The sequence below is a fragment of the Schistocerca cancellata genome, chromosome 1 (assembly GCF_023864275.1).
Source record: "Schistocerca cancellata isolate TAMUIC-IGC-003103 chromosome 1, iqSchCanc2.1, whole genome shotgun sequence".
NCBI lineage: Eukaryota > Metazoa > Arthropoda > Insecta > Orthoptera > Acrididae > Schistocerca > Schistocerca cancellata.
In genome coordinates, this window is record NC_064626.1 from 537,120,875 (window position 1) to 537,135,238 (window position 14,364).

Consider the following 14,364-nt stretch of genomic DNA (forward strand, 5'->3'; position numbering starts at 1 on the left):
TCAGTGTGACCAGACCTTTTGACAACTTTGATAGGCCATATTAACATTTAAAAAACACAAATTATCTAAGTAACTATGACATGTTAAATATGGCACTGAACTATAAACCGATAAGTTATCAAACATAATTTGGAAGTGCAGTTTTAGTTCCTGGATTAATTTTTTTTTAAGTGAGAGGAGTTTGCACTAATTGCAATTTTGGCATTTATGTGAATCACTTTCCTTAGTGAAGTTTTAATACACTGCTCAGTTGCAGAATTTACCTCAGATATACTAAAATTACACACTTTCATTAAACAGTCTTTTTTGCATCAAATCAAGTACATTACTAAATGCAAAAATAAATATAGCATGCTAAAGTCAACCTAAAAACTGTTCTACGCACTTGTAAGAGTATAATTCAATTAAATATGGTGCACGTCAAGGCTTGATAGTGGGCCCACTTCTTTCCTTTTGTACATCAATAATCTAACCTTAAACATGGATGCTCATAAAATGATCATATTTGCAAATGACAACACAATTTTATTAAAAGGGGAAAGTAAGGAAGAATTACAGCAATCCGTAAATACTGTCACAAAAACAACTTAGCAACTGGGGACAGTAGAATCATGGCTGCAAAGCAATGTAAATAGAATAAGCATATAGAATGTCTCAACGTAAAATTGTGCAAGACCTGCTGTCTTTGCCCACTAAAATCCTGTTGTAGTGATAAAAGAGTAAAGAGTGCATATAATGTCTACATGGGACATTACATGCAGTTAAGCAGGCACAGTCACACTCACGTACTGTTGTAATGAAATTAAACCACTTTATTATTAAAAATACCAGGCATCGCAAAGTACACATGAGCTTAAGCTAGATACCATGATCAAACAGCTTAAAACAAAGAAAGAACATTTTGTTCCTTAGTCTCTGATTTCAGATGCCACATTGACCTTTGCAGCTCGCTGTCCTCACACCTACTCTCATCCTCACTATAAATATAGAGTCCAATTCTAGGGAAGTTCTTAAGCAGCTAAAAAAGAGGAGCTAATCATGTTTGGATGCAAATCTAGAGACTCAAGTAAAGTGCTGTTCAGGATCTCTAGTAATCCTCCTCTACCATGTATCTACTTTATGAAAACACTTACAGTCTTTAAAATAAGTGCAACCAGTAAAGACAGCAGATTGACGAAAAGACACCTGTGAGATTCATGATTACTTTATCATGAAAAAAAGTATGACCCAAATCAACATATTCCTTTACCAAAACAGTACTTTCTACATGAGAGTTAAACTATACAACAAATTTCCCAAAAACATAAAGGCAAATACTGAGGTAACAACTGTTGGAAAATCTTTTGAGACTTATGTACAGAATTACTGATTTTACTCCTCTGAAGAATATTTCAATGTATGAAGTGTATTATACCAATATTTAAATGTATGAATTATATTATATGTAATTTTAAATAGCTATGCATATAAATCACTTTCATGTGTGTACATATAAAATGACTTGCCCAGTGTCTTGTGGATAAGCTGCATTTGTAGATGACAAGATGAACATAATACAATACAATACAGCACAATACAACACAGCAAAACTACACTGCTAACTTTGGCCAACATGGGCTTGAAAAGATTTAAATGATTAATGTCCATCTTTCACAAATGAAATAGATGTCTTGAAGTTACTAAAATTTACGTTATACCAGAGGTGACAGGAACAGCCCAAAGGCTCAGATCCTTATATTTTACATTGTTCATAGCTGCAAATTTGATGATATAGTTGGTGTGCACACTTGTTGTTTTCAAGTATATACAGCAACTTACTAGCCTCTGAGAAAAACTTACTCCAACAGGTCAGGAACATCCCATAAACCATTTCATAAAAATTTACCTTGACAAGCTTATTTACACAGCCTTTTAAAAAGTTCTCTATGATTTGTATTTGAAAGTAAATGTGTACAAAACAAAAAAAAAAACAAAATGTTATAAAAAGTCAGATTCTGGCCAGATTTGCCCTCTGAACAAAATTGCTTCAGCTATTAAAAGTGGACTCCTGGCCAAGTCTCCCAGGGACAGGATGTAATTTATGTGTCTAAATACACGTATGTGTACTATTTTTTTTTTTTAATATACCCTGACCTGGTGAACTACAAGTATCCAGAATCAGATTGCTTATCTTAGTGCCCTCTCTATTGCCATATGTAATTGTGTTGTAAACACCCAGAATTGTGAGCTTCCTTTACTTATGGGATCAGGAATGTTGATGGAGTTGCATGTGGGACTTGAATGATAACTTTCCAGCTAGGTTATCAGTTTTCTTTTTCTGTTACAGTTGTGTCTGTCAAGTACTGTGAATGATGACAATACTTCAATCAGACTGTGAAATGTATATGATCATAAACCACTATTTATTTGAATTCTGATGTAGGACAGAAAGAAGGTCATCATTGATCATTATGTCATCAGTCTTTTTTATTACATTGCAGATCTAGATTTCAACTGACAGCACGCCTATCATCAGTGCATTATAAGTAGTCATGCAGACTGAATGTAATTATAATGGCATACATTCCAAACTAACTCAGGGTTGTACAAGCATTAGTCCCACTGTGGCTTCAGTTGGATTGATGTTTGAACCTACCTGAGTTAGATTTGAACGTGTGTCATTATAATTACGTTCAGTCTACATGACTACTTATAATGCACTGATGATAGTTGCACTGTGTAACGGAACATATTAAAGGCTTTACTGTACCGAAGTATGCGATACCCTCCAAATTCAACCAGTTTAACGAGTATTTATGATTATAGAAAAGTTATTGTGTATGTTAACAATGATTGCGTAACATGTCTCCATAAACAGTCAACCCATTAAATTATACTGAATAACTAACCCACACAAAAGTTAATATCACTTGATCACTGATACAGCAAATGTCATCATGTAAAAACACTGAGTTCATCTTAAATAATTAATATGAAGTACGAAAAATAGTGTACAACTTAGGTATTTTGGATCTCCTTAAATAAAAATCACCCAGTGAAACCTATTTGTTCACTAGGAGCAGTTTCACTTAGTATTCACGAAATCAATCCTGTTTTAGACGAAAACCAAGGTATTTCTTAATAATTCATGTTAATTACTTATTTATGCAAATTAGAGTAGTCAATTGACAAACTTCTAGAAAACGGACTTTTTGTAACAAAGAATTATTCTGTCAAGTCAACAAATCTGTCTGTCATTTTAATAACATGTTAAATTATGTCACTCGATGCAAATTAATAACTTTTCTGCACAAATTATGATAACAGATGTACATGTGACTTGTAAACTATATCTCTTTTTAGTAGTTCTTTGACAATGTTATAAATACGAGCAGCAAGAAGGGTCGAGAGGCAGTCGGAATGTCACTTTGGTACAGTGTGTTTGTGTGTTATTGTTTGAGGTGGATAAACAATGCAAAGAACATGTAAAGGAAGTTGTGTTGTGTCATGGTCTTTGGTGGACAGTGGAATTAAGATGGCCACCAGAGTAATAAAAATTTGAAGTTTACATATTTGTTGGTTTCGTTCATTCTTTATCATCAAAAGCACATAAAAAACACGGGACCTCATGTTTTTAACCCTAGACAACCAGATTTAGAGCCAGCATCAACATCGAGACACAGCAGCGATCCAGCAAGCAGCAGTGATTACTACAATGCATTGTAATGGCGCCAACCTAACATCAAGTGCTAACAAGCTCCGTAAATGGGAGTGAAATAGTGCGATTATAGCAATTAGCAATATCTACGACCAGGCGACCATTACAACTGTCAGTTGAAATCTAAATATGCTGTGCAATAAAAAAAGACAGATAACATTAAGGCTGATGCTGACCTCCTTTCTGTCCTGGATTACATCACGGTCTTAAGAGCACAGTCGTGCCCATAGAAATGAACACAATGAATTCTGATGCTTTCAATAGCCCTTATTTTATTTCTATGTTTCGTTTCCTACTATGCAGAGAAGCAAGGTATAATAAATTGCTGTCCCACAATTTTTTAATTCTGATGGATGCAAGAATTGAAGAACATGTCAATGAAATAAGTGGCAGACCACATCTCATATCTAAACTGAAGATCCAATTCCTATTTAAAATGTTTCTTGAAGTACTGATTTTAATAACCTTTGTAGTTATTGGTATGCAGACAATTATAGCAATATTGGTCTTTTCATACTTCATTTCATATTTTTTTATCTGATTCAAGTGGGTGTGTAGTTGATTTTCATTGATGTCAGTAATCTGATTCATACACAACATGTAAAGCACCACAAGACAGGTTTTGTAAAAACTAGATTGACTTCAATATGATGAAGCAGATATGCTCTTTCTATTCCTAAGCATGATACAAATTTTCTCTGGTAGTACTGATTATTTTAGCAGTTGTGCTGGCATAGGGCAAGTATCGAACCTTCGGATCTTCTTTCGTGACCTTCACCAGTTGTTGTTATTTTTTACCACAATACCTGCTTAAACCATCTCACTGAAAAAGAAAAATTAGGTGCTGTTACTATTCAATAAAGTACTTCTTGTTTCACAGTGAGCAAAATCCAAAAGCAGACATGTTCCAGTTGACATTTTCTGCAAGTAATAGTGATTAGATGGCCACGAGTGTGGAAGCCGATAATTTTAACACGAGAAATAGTTATAGTTATGTAGCTAAAAAGAAAACCTGTGAAAATTGTAAAGTTGAAATTACAACCCTAAACGAACGAATTTCAAGCCTACAATTCGTAGTCAATAATTTAAAAAGGGAAATAGCTGGACTGAAGAAAGAAATCGGCGAAGTACAAACAGTGGAAAATTCGTGTGAAGTGAAACAAGATACATGTGATAAATCATCCAAGTGGATAGCAGTGTCGCAAAAAGTTCGGTCTCAAATCACGAAAACTGTTAAGTGTCACTTTCTTAGAGAAAAAAACAAATATGATGTATCATAACGAGTGTACAACTGATCGTGACGCTGTAAAAACCTGCAATCCGAACACCAACAGTAAACTTGGAAACAGTGGTAAGGGCAAACACGCTGTAAAAACCTGCAATCCGAACACCAACAGTAAACTTGGAAACAGTGGTAAGGGCAAACACGAATCATTAAGGGAAAAGTGTGGTATTCTCTTGCTTGCCGACAGCCACGGCAGAAAGCTATCAAGCATGCTCCGGGAGAAAAATCGAGAAACGGCAGTGACTAGCATAGTGAAACCTGGAGCGGGAACACACCATGTCGTAGACATTGATCTTCAGATGTACACAATGGAGGATAATGACTTTATTGTATGCATAGCGGGTTCGAATGACATAGCTAAAAATGAATCCGATGCCTGCGTTAAAACGCTACAGAACCTTCTAGAAGTGAATAAATCTAGGAACATAATAGTAGCCACTGTGCCTCATAGATACGACCTAATTTACAGATCGTGTGTTAATAAAGAAATCAGGAAAACTAACATCAAAATTAAGAAATTGTGTGCAGAATACCCAAAGTGCGATGTACTGGACGTAAGTAAACTACATCGAAACCTACACACCAAACACGGAATGCACCTTAATTATGACGGAAAAAGTATTATGTGCGATCACATCAGTGAAATAATTAAAAAAAGACTATTACAAAATAGATCAGTCTATCAGCTTCCTGAAAGACTTACAAGCAAAAATGAGGAAAGCAAATTCGACAAGAACGAAGAAAGCAGGACAGAGGAGACATCAGAAGATCCACAAAGGATTGCAGCAGCTACACCTGTAAGAGTAAATTTAAGATCAAGGCGGAATATACCCAAGAAGGAGGATTTTTTCTATCCCCCTCTGAGAAAAGAAAAAACTTAGCATCAACAAACAAGTTAAAGATACACCATAAAACTGGCAAAGGACTCCATCAGCAAATTGTAGTAAATAAGGTAAAGTCTGAACCTCCTCACCAATGTGTAAAAAAATTAAACAAAAAAATTCTTGATCTAAAAGTATACATCCATAATGTACAAGGGCTCAAAAGCAAACTTAATGAATTAGAAATTTTGTTATCAAGTGCAAGTGAACTGTCAGATACTCAGATATTATGTATTAATGAACATTTCTTGAGGTCTTTTGAAATAGAAAGTGTTGTGATACCAAATTTTAAACTCGTGGGTCACTTCTCAAGAACATCTTACAAAGGTGGAGGCAGTTGCATATTTGTAAAAGACAACATTACTGCTAGACCTCTTGATATTTGCAATTCGTATAGTATTGAAAAAGATATAGAACTGTCAGGTGTAGAGCTTACAGATCTAAATGTTTATATAATAGCACTTTACAGGTCACCCTCTGGTAACATAGGGACTTTCTACAAAAATCTAGCACCAGTAATAGAAAATCTAAGTAAAAGAAAATCATATAGTGTTCTAATATGTGGTGACTATAATATAGATTTTCTCTCAGAAAACCCCAGCCATCTAAGCATTAAAAATTTTATGAACAGCTACAACCTAGACCTAATGGTTAACACTCCAACCAGGATAACAAATCACAGTACCACTTGTCTGGATCAAGTAGCAAGCAATATAAATTGTACTGTATCCTCCGTCAAACTAGGATTTTCAGACCACAATGCATTAATTATGCAGGTCTGGTTGCAAAATAACAGTCACGAACACAATAAAATCACTGTACAGAGGAGAAACTTCAATAAAACCCACATGCATACTTTCCTCTTTGATATACAAAATGAAAACTGGCAAAATGTATACAAGGCTCAAACAGTAGACAGCAAATATGAAGCATTCTTGGATATTTTTCTGTTATTATTTTAATTGCCACTTTCCCTTACAAACAAAATGTATCACCAAAGATAGAAAACTCTCCAGCTGGATCACCCCAGGAATCATTAGATCATCACAAAGAAAAAGAGAACTTTTTTACATGAGCAAATCCAAACTAGGCAGTAGTGAAGCATTTAAGTCATACTTTACTCTATATAAAAAGATATTAAAGAACGTAGTAAATGCAGCCAAAAAGCTACAGAATGATAACTACCTCAAATTGTCATCAAATAAGAGCAAAAGCATGTGGCAACTCATTAATATGAATACTAATAGAGGAAAACAGTTACAAAGTGATATTAGCCTAAAAATAAATGGAAAATTAGTCTCCTGTGGGAAAGAAACAGCAGAGGAATTCAATAACTACTTTACAGAAACAGTAGAAAACCTGGCTAACCATCTTAAAAATAGCTGTCCCTTACAACTAGAACCAAACTTATGCTCTGAGACTCTATTTCTAAGGCCTACATCTGAAATTGAAATAGAAAAGACACTTCATAGCAAAATTTAAAAAAATCATCTGCTGGACAAGATCAAATCCCATGCTTCCTCCTTCATAATTGCAGTAACTCTATCAGTAAACCCCTCGCTCACATAATAAACTTCTCATTCCTGAATGGTACATTTCCTGGCACGCTCAAAATTGCAAAAATTATACCTGTCCACAAAAAAGGAAGCAAAAAGGATCCCAGTAATTATCGACCCATTGCACTGCTTTCAACTTTTAGTAAAGTATTTGAATATATAATGGCCACCAGAATCATGTCCTTTCTAGACAAAGAAAATATCCTGTCACCTGCTCAGTTCAGCTTCCAAAGTAAGAAAGCTACAACAGATGCAATACAAGAATTTCTAGATCATGCACTGGAGCTTGTGGACAAAAAACTCCCAGCCATAGGTATATTCCTAGATCTAACAAAGGCATTCGACATGGTTAACCATAGTATACTTCTGCAAAAGATGCATTCCTATGGAATAAGAGGAAATGCCTATGACTGGTTTAAAAGCTATCTGGAAGATCGACAGCAGTATGTTGAATTAAATGAAACTAAGCTCTCAGGTACAGCTAGCACAGTACATTCCTCCATACATACCATAAAGCAAGGCGTTCCCCAAGGCTCCGTCCTGGGCCCTTTGCTGTTCTTACTTTACATAAATGACCTTCCTCACAGCCTACCAAACACAAAAACCCTTTTATTTGCTGACGACACCTCTATACTCATATCTGCGCCCGCACAAATTCTCCAATCCAATATAGATAGAACCACAGATCAAATAAGTCGATGGCTTCAAAGTAATAGGCTGCTGATTAATGCAAAAAAGACAACTGGAATAACCTTTCACACTGCCCAAAACAGAAATCCATTACAACCAACTATATCACTGGAAAAAAATAATGTTAAACTTGAAAATGAAATAAAATTTTTGGGGGTCACTATTACTGATACGCTCACATGGAAAAGGCACATTGACGTTACCAGCACAAAACTTAGTAAAGTATGCTTCATGATTAGATCAATAAGGAACGTCACTAACACAAGTACCCTAACCACAATGTACCATGCACTCTTTCACTCCGTACTTAACTACGGAATCATCTTCTGGGGCCAAAATTCTGAATCAATTAAGATATTCAAACTGCAAAAGAAGGTAGTCAGAACAATTATGTTCAAAAAACAAAGAGACACTAGTAAACCATTATTTAAGAAACTAAATATTTTGCCCCTCCCATGCCAATACATACTAGAATTATTATTCTTTACCAAAAAAAGTATCAATAAAATTAGCAAAAATATGGACTACCACGATTATGACACAAGATCAAAAACCTCTCTAAGAATACTTCCCCACTCAACAAAACTGTACAGTGATGGTGTCAAGTGCATGGGAATAAAATTATATAATCATCTTCCAACTTTTATACAAGAAATCCAAGAAATAAATAAATTCAAACAGACAGTGAAATCTCTTTTATTAAAAGAATGCTTTTATACCATCCAGGAATATTTGGAATCAAAATTGTCTTAGTGTATGATAAAGTATCAAAGCTGAATGTTGTTAAGTCAGTTTTGTCACATCATGTAACAATTCTCTGTAAAGCTGTAACTTTAAGTAACATAATTTTGTAGGTAATGTAAAATAATCTTTCCTCTGTATTCTTGTTTACTATTTTAGACTCCTGTAAACTGTATATTTGTATTGACTTATCCCATATCAGTTGTACAAGCCATTGTACTGATTTGATCCACGGGACAAATAATAAATAAATAAATAAATTACTTTAGGTATAATTCTTTTCTGAGCTAATAGAAATAAGAAAAATAGATGTATCTAATTTTTTTAAGTGTTTTTGAGTCAAATCTAGAATGACATAGATATTTAGGTTTCACAAAACTCTGTATTTATCACATTCCATGATAGTATGAGATGTTACATGTGTAGGCTATTATTACAGACGAGTGGAGTGCTAATGAGCTCCAACAGCTTAGTCTACCGAGAAACTCTAGTAAATCAGCTGTGGCTGATATATATAATTGTGAAATAAAATTTGACAAGACCAATGCTGAAGTCTGGGTCCTAGTTTCTGGGACATCAAAACTGGAATGTAAACATAATAAAAAAGGATTGAATAACAGGTACATAATTCATTAAGGTCTCACAAGCCATCTGAACTATTTGATTTGTGATTTACTAAGTGATGAGGCACATCATCAGTGTTGGTAATGATCCTGTAAAAGACAGGGCTCAGCAAACACCAGTAAATGTAAATAATAGCGATTGGTGACAAGACTTCACAGGTTGCTGAGACTTCAGACACGAAGCACTTGTTAAGTCGTTACTCAAAGTAACTGAAAAATACAACTGTGGCAGTTATGACACTGTTGACTGATTAAAATTATGTGCCACAGCAGGACTCAAAGCCAGGAATTTGTATTTTACGGGCAATGATCATACCAACTGAGCTATCGACACATGTATTACACCCCAACAAGAAGCACTGATCTTACATCATTTCTCTCACACTTTTCCAAACTACAGATCTGATGTAGTAATTAAACTAGGTTACAGACTTATTACTGGAAGCCATTTGTATGACATTCTGTAAACTAATTTCATTTAATCTCTATTGGAAGAAATGTGGTTACCTTGTCCACTGCTTCAAGCCAGTCACGTGCCAAGTTAGAGTAGTAACTTGCTTCTTAATCAGTCCCATTTCCTTGCTGAATCGTGAAAGTATGAATGAATTCCAATACATTATGGCATTCAAGTCAACAGGAATTATATAGCGTGTCTTTGTATCCGTCAGCACACCTTTGTTGGCACCTTGCTTGATAAACCAACGGCTAGTAAAATCAAGACCAGATTCAGCTGCTGCCTTGATCTCTGAATAAAATGACATTTTTTCTTGTTCAGTATGAAAGGTCTGTCCCGAGTGGATATCTTCACGATAAGATTCAGGGCGTGGGCCAGGGGTATCATCAAAGTACCTGTTGATGTTGTTTTATATTATAAACAGAAATATGGTGAAACTAAAAACAATGTAAACAGTTTTTTGAGAAGAGAAGAGAAGAGAAAGAGAAGAGAAGAGAAGAGAAGAGAAGAGAAGAGAAGAGAAGAGAAGAGAAGAAGAGAAGAGAAGAGAAGAGAAGAGAAGAGAAGAGAAGAGAAGAGAAGAGAAGAGAAGAGAAGAGAAGAGAAGAGAAGAGAAGAGAAGAGAAGAGAAGAGAAGAGAAGAGAAGAGAAGAGAAGAGAAGAGAAGAGAAGAGAAGAGAAGAGAAGAGAAAGGAAGAGAAGAGAAGAGAAGAGAAGAGAAGAGAAGAGAAGAGAAGAGAAGAGAAGAGAAGAGAAGAGAAGAGAAGAGAAGAGAAGAGAAGAGAAGAGAAGAGAAGAGAAGAGAAGAGAAGAGAAGAGAAGAGAAGAGAAGAGAAAAAAGGAAATTGAAGAAAATTTAGAGTTTAACATCCCACCATTAGAGGTGACTGCACGCAACAAGGTTTACATTAATGTCATCAGAAATTCCATTTACTCTCTTTGATGGTATATTTTTTTGCTTTAGTTTTTATTTATAATTGATCCTGTAACATCTTATACATTCATGCATACATATAGTAATTCAAATGCAATACACTGCTGGGCATTAAAACTGAATACTGTAAAAGAAGCGTGCAACAAGCATTGAATCACCACGAAGTGTACTACATGTCAGTACTTGCAAATGATTAGCATTTCAGTACAATTGCACTAAGTAAGTAAAAGTATCGCAATATCTACATTCTGTATGTAATGAAAGGTTACTCATTCAGAAATCACATTTGAATATTGGTTTTTTGGTAAAAAGTTGTGTTATCCCTTGCCTATTAGAATGGCAGTTTATCATTCCATTATCCCAGGATTATATTGAAAATATGGAGTCAACAGGTTAAGGTGGGCCATACTCCAATGCCATGCAGGATCTCAACAGCCTGAAATGGCTGAGAGGACATACATATTGTTCACTCAGCCATGCGTGATTGTGCAGCCACATCATGCACTTTGAATCAGAAACATGACTGGATCTCCTTCTGTCACTTAAAATGTTCCTATATCAAGAGAAAGAACTCTTTACTTCACATGAAGCCACAGATCAGTGCCACAAAGAGGCTGTGTCAGTTTCAGAATAAGCATTAAGTTGTTTTTCAATCTCTCAGCAGCACCTTATCATGTCACAAAATAACATTAAACTTTGATTCCTTGCTACAGTTTTCTTGAGTTTCTTATGAAGTCACTTTCCTCTTTCTCCTGGGATGTCTCTGGCAACAACTGTTCCATATTCCTGTAGAGCAGAAGGCAGAGGCATTCCTTTCTCTTCCAAACATACAATTGCAGCTGAGCTGAGAGTTACTAAAATAGGTCTTTATAAACACTAATTTACTCTGGGGACTCTTCTAATTGCTAGCACTAACTGCAGTAGGTTTACTTGCTGTTTCATTTTTGTTCATCATGTCTAGCACCTTTTTTGTATCATCTAAATCACTGCTGTAATGTAGAGCTGCTTCAATCCATGTTCTACATCTCTCGAGGATTGGCTCTGGGAGTAAATCATTATCTTGCATCAAGTCCATAAACAATTCCACTCCTGACAGCACCTTCATGAAGACTTTCTTCACAGAGGCAACTAAGCTGTTACCTTCTGGACAATTCCCTCTAAATTAATGTAGGTTGATTCTTACAAAGAAGAAGACAGCAACCAGCCACCCAGAGGTGTAGGCCAACTTCTGCAGGAGGAATTAGGACCAGAATACCAGGTCACAAATTTTTTCAAACCAAGTGCTAGTCTGGATCAGGTAACAGAGGATTTAGGTTCACTCTGTAAAGGATTTACCAGGGAAGACACCGTGGTTATTGTGGGAGGGCCAGGGAACAGCATCGACAGAGATCCTGGGTACAGTATAGAGTGTGACCTGGTAAAGATTGCGTCGGCATCGAGACACACCAATGTTGAATTTGTATCTGTCCTGAGACGCCATGACCGGCCTCATTTGAACTCTTCTGTTGGGAGAGTTAATTTGGAGTTGGAACGGCTGCTTGGGTCGGGTGCGGGGGCTCATATTGGTGTGGTTCCTGTTGATTCTCTCAGTAGGTGGGACTATACCAGGCACGGCCTAAATCTCAACAGGAAAGGGAAGGGGAAACTGGCTGGGGTAATAGCAGGAAATTTAAGGGGGGAGGCACTGCCATGAATGGTAAAATACCAGTGGGTTACAGGTGTTGGAGCAGCACCTTTTTTAGGATAGGTAAGACAGAAAGATGTCAAGTTCTACGAGAGGTCAGGATTGAAACAAATCTTCAGTTTAGGAAAGAAATTAAACAGCACAATTCTAGCACATTGGATCACCAATCACAGCTGTCAATTATAAATTTTCACCAATCACCAGAAATTTTATCTCCACCAAGTTGTATCTCAGTCCTAGGTAATTGCATTGATGAATTAAAGTCACCCAACCCAGTTGACATAATCTGCCTCTCTGAACACCATGTGACCACTGGTATAGCAACTAGGCCTAAGCACAATGAGAAACTCAGACAGGAGAGTACTGCAAATGTTAGAATAAGGAAAGGTTCTCATAAAAGTATAATTAAAAATAATGTAAGTATATTTCATCAAAATATTGGGAGTTTAAAGAATAAAATAGATGAGCTTCTGGTTTGTTTAGAAGATTTAGAAGCTGAGGATGAAATAGATATACTGTGCCTGTCTGAGCATCACATTGTTACTGATATGGATAAGGTAAATGTAAGTGGATATAAGCTCTCTGCACATGTAATGAGAGAAAATATGGAGAAAGGAGGAGTTGCCATATATGTCAAAAGTTATCATTGTGCAAAAAGTATAGAAACAAAAAAGTTTTGTGTAGAGAAACATATAGAAGCATGTGCCTGTGAGCTTAAATTAAATAAAGGCACATTTATAATTGTAACTGTATATAGGTCCCCATCAGGAAATTTTCATCTATTTCTGAAAAATTTGGACTCCTTGTTGTGCTATCTGTCAGACAGGGGGAAGCAAATTATTATTTGTGGGGACTTCAATGTAGATTCTCTGAAAGAGGGTAATAGGAAAAATGACCTTGAAGTATTACTCGGTTCTTTCAATTTGACACCCGTTATTGATTTTCCTACTCGGGTGGTAAAGGATAGCAGCTCACTGATAGATAACTTCTTTATAGACCAAGATAAGTTTAACCAGATAAATGCTCAGCCTGTTGAGAATGGTCTTTCTGATCATGGTGCACAGCTAGTTACAATATATGACATAGCTCCATTCAGCAATACTAAACAGTCCTCCAAAGTAGTACGTTCAGTCAACGATTTAACAATTGCAAATTTCAGGGAAAGCCTACAGCAGTTAGACTGGGATGAGGTGTACCGTGAACCTGATGCCAATTTAAAATATAATTTATTTCATGACATTTTTGTAAATGCATTTGAAAACTGCTTCCCCAAGAAAATAGTTAAATATACTCGTAAGAAACCTTGTAACAAACCATGGCTTATTAAGGGTATAAAAATATCTTGTAACCGGAAAAGGGAAATGTATCTGACAGCAAGAAAGAGTAGTGACCCAGAAACTATCAAACATTATAAAAACTACTGTGTTATATTAAGAAAAGTTATTAAAAAATCCAGAAGTATGTGTATCATGTCTGAAATCAGCAACTCTGATAATAAAATTAAAACAATTTGGAATATTATTAAAAGAGAAACAGGTCAACCAAGAGCACAGGAAGACAGTATTACCATCAAATTGAATGAAAACTTTACGAACAAAAAGTCAGAAGTTGAAAATATTTTTAATAATCATTTTCTAAATGTTGTGGATATAGTAGGATCCAGATGTTCATTAGAAGATGCTAGGCTGTTAATGGAAGAGGCCATACCTATGCAATTTGATACAATTGAAATCTCACCCACTTCTCCCTCTGAAATCAGGAAAATAATAAACTTGCTTAAAAGCAAAAACTCACATGGAATTGATGGCATTTCCAGCAA

General features: G+C 35.7%; 1 protein-coding gene across 1 annotated transcript in view; it reads right to left on the bottom strand.

The window, feature by feature from the left end:
* The window catches only part of LOC126188734 (trehalase-like), a 139,286-nt gene that overhangs the window by 63,157 nt on the left and 61,765 nt on the right, over positions 1–14,364 (bottom strand). The window contains exon 2 of the mRNA XM_049930380.1: positions 10,028–10,322. Within this exon, the coding sequence (XP_049786337.1) occupies positions 10,028–10,322 (295 nt within the window). The remainder of the gene's footprint in view (positions 1–10,027; positions 10,323–14,364) is intronic.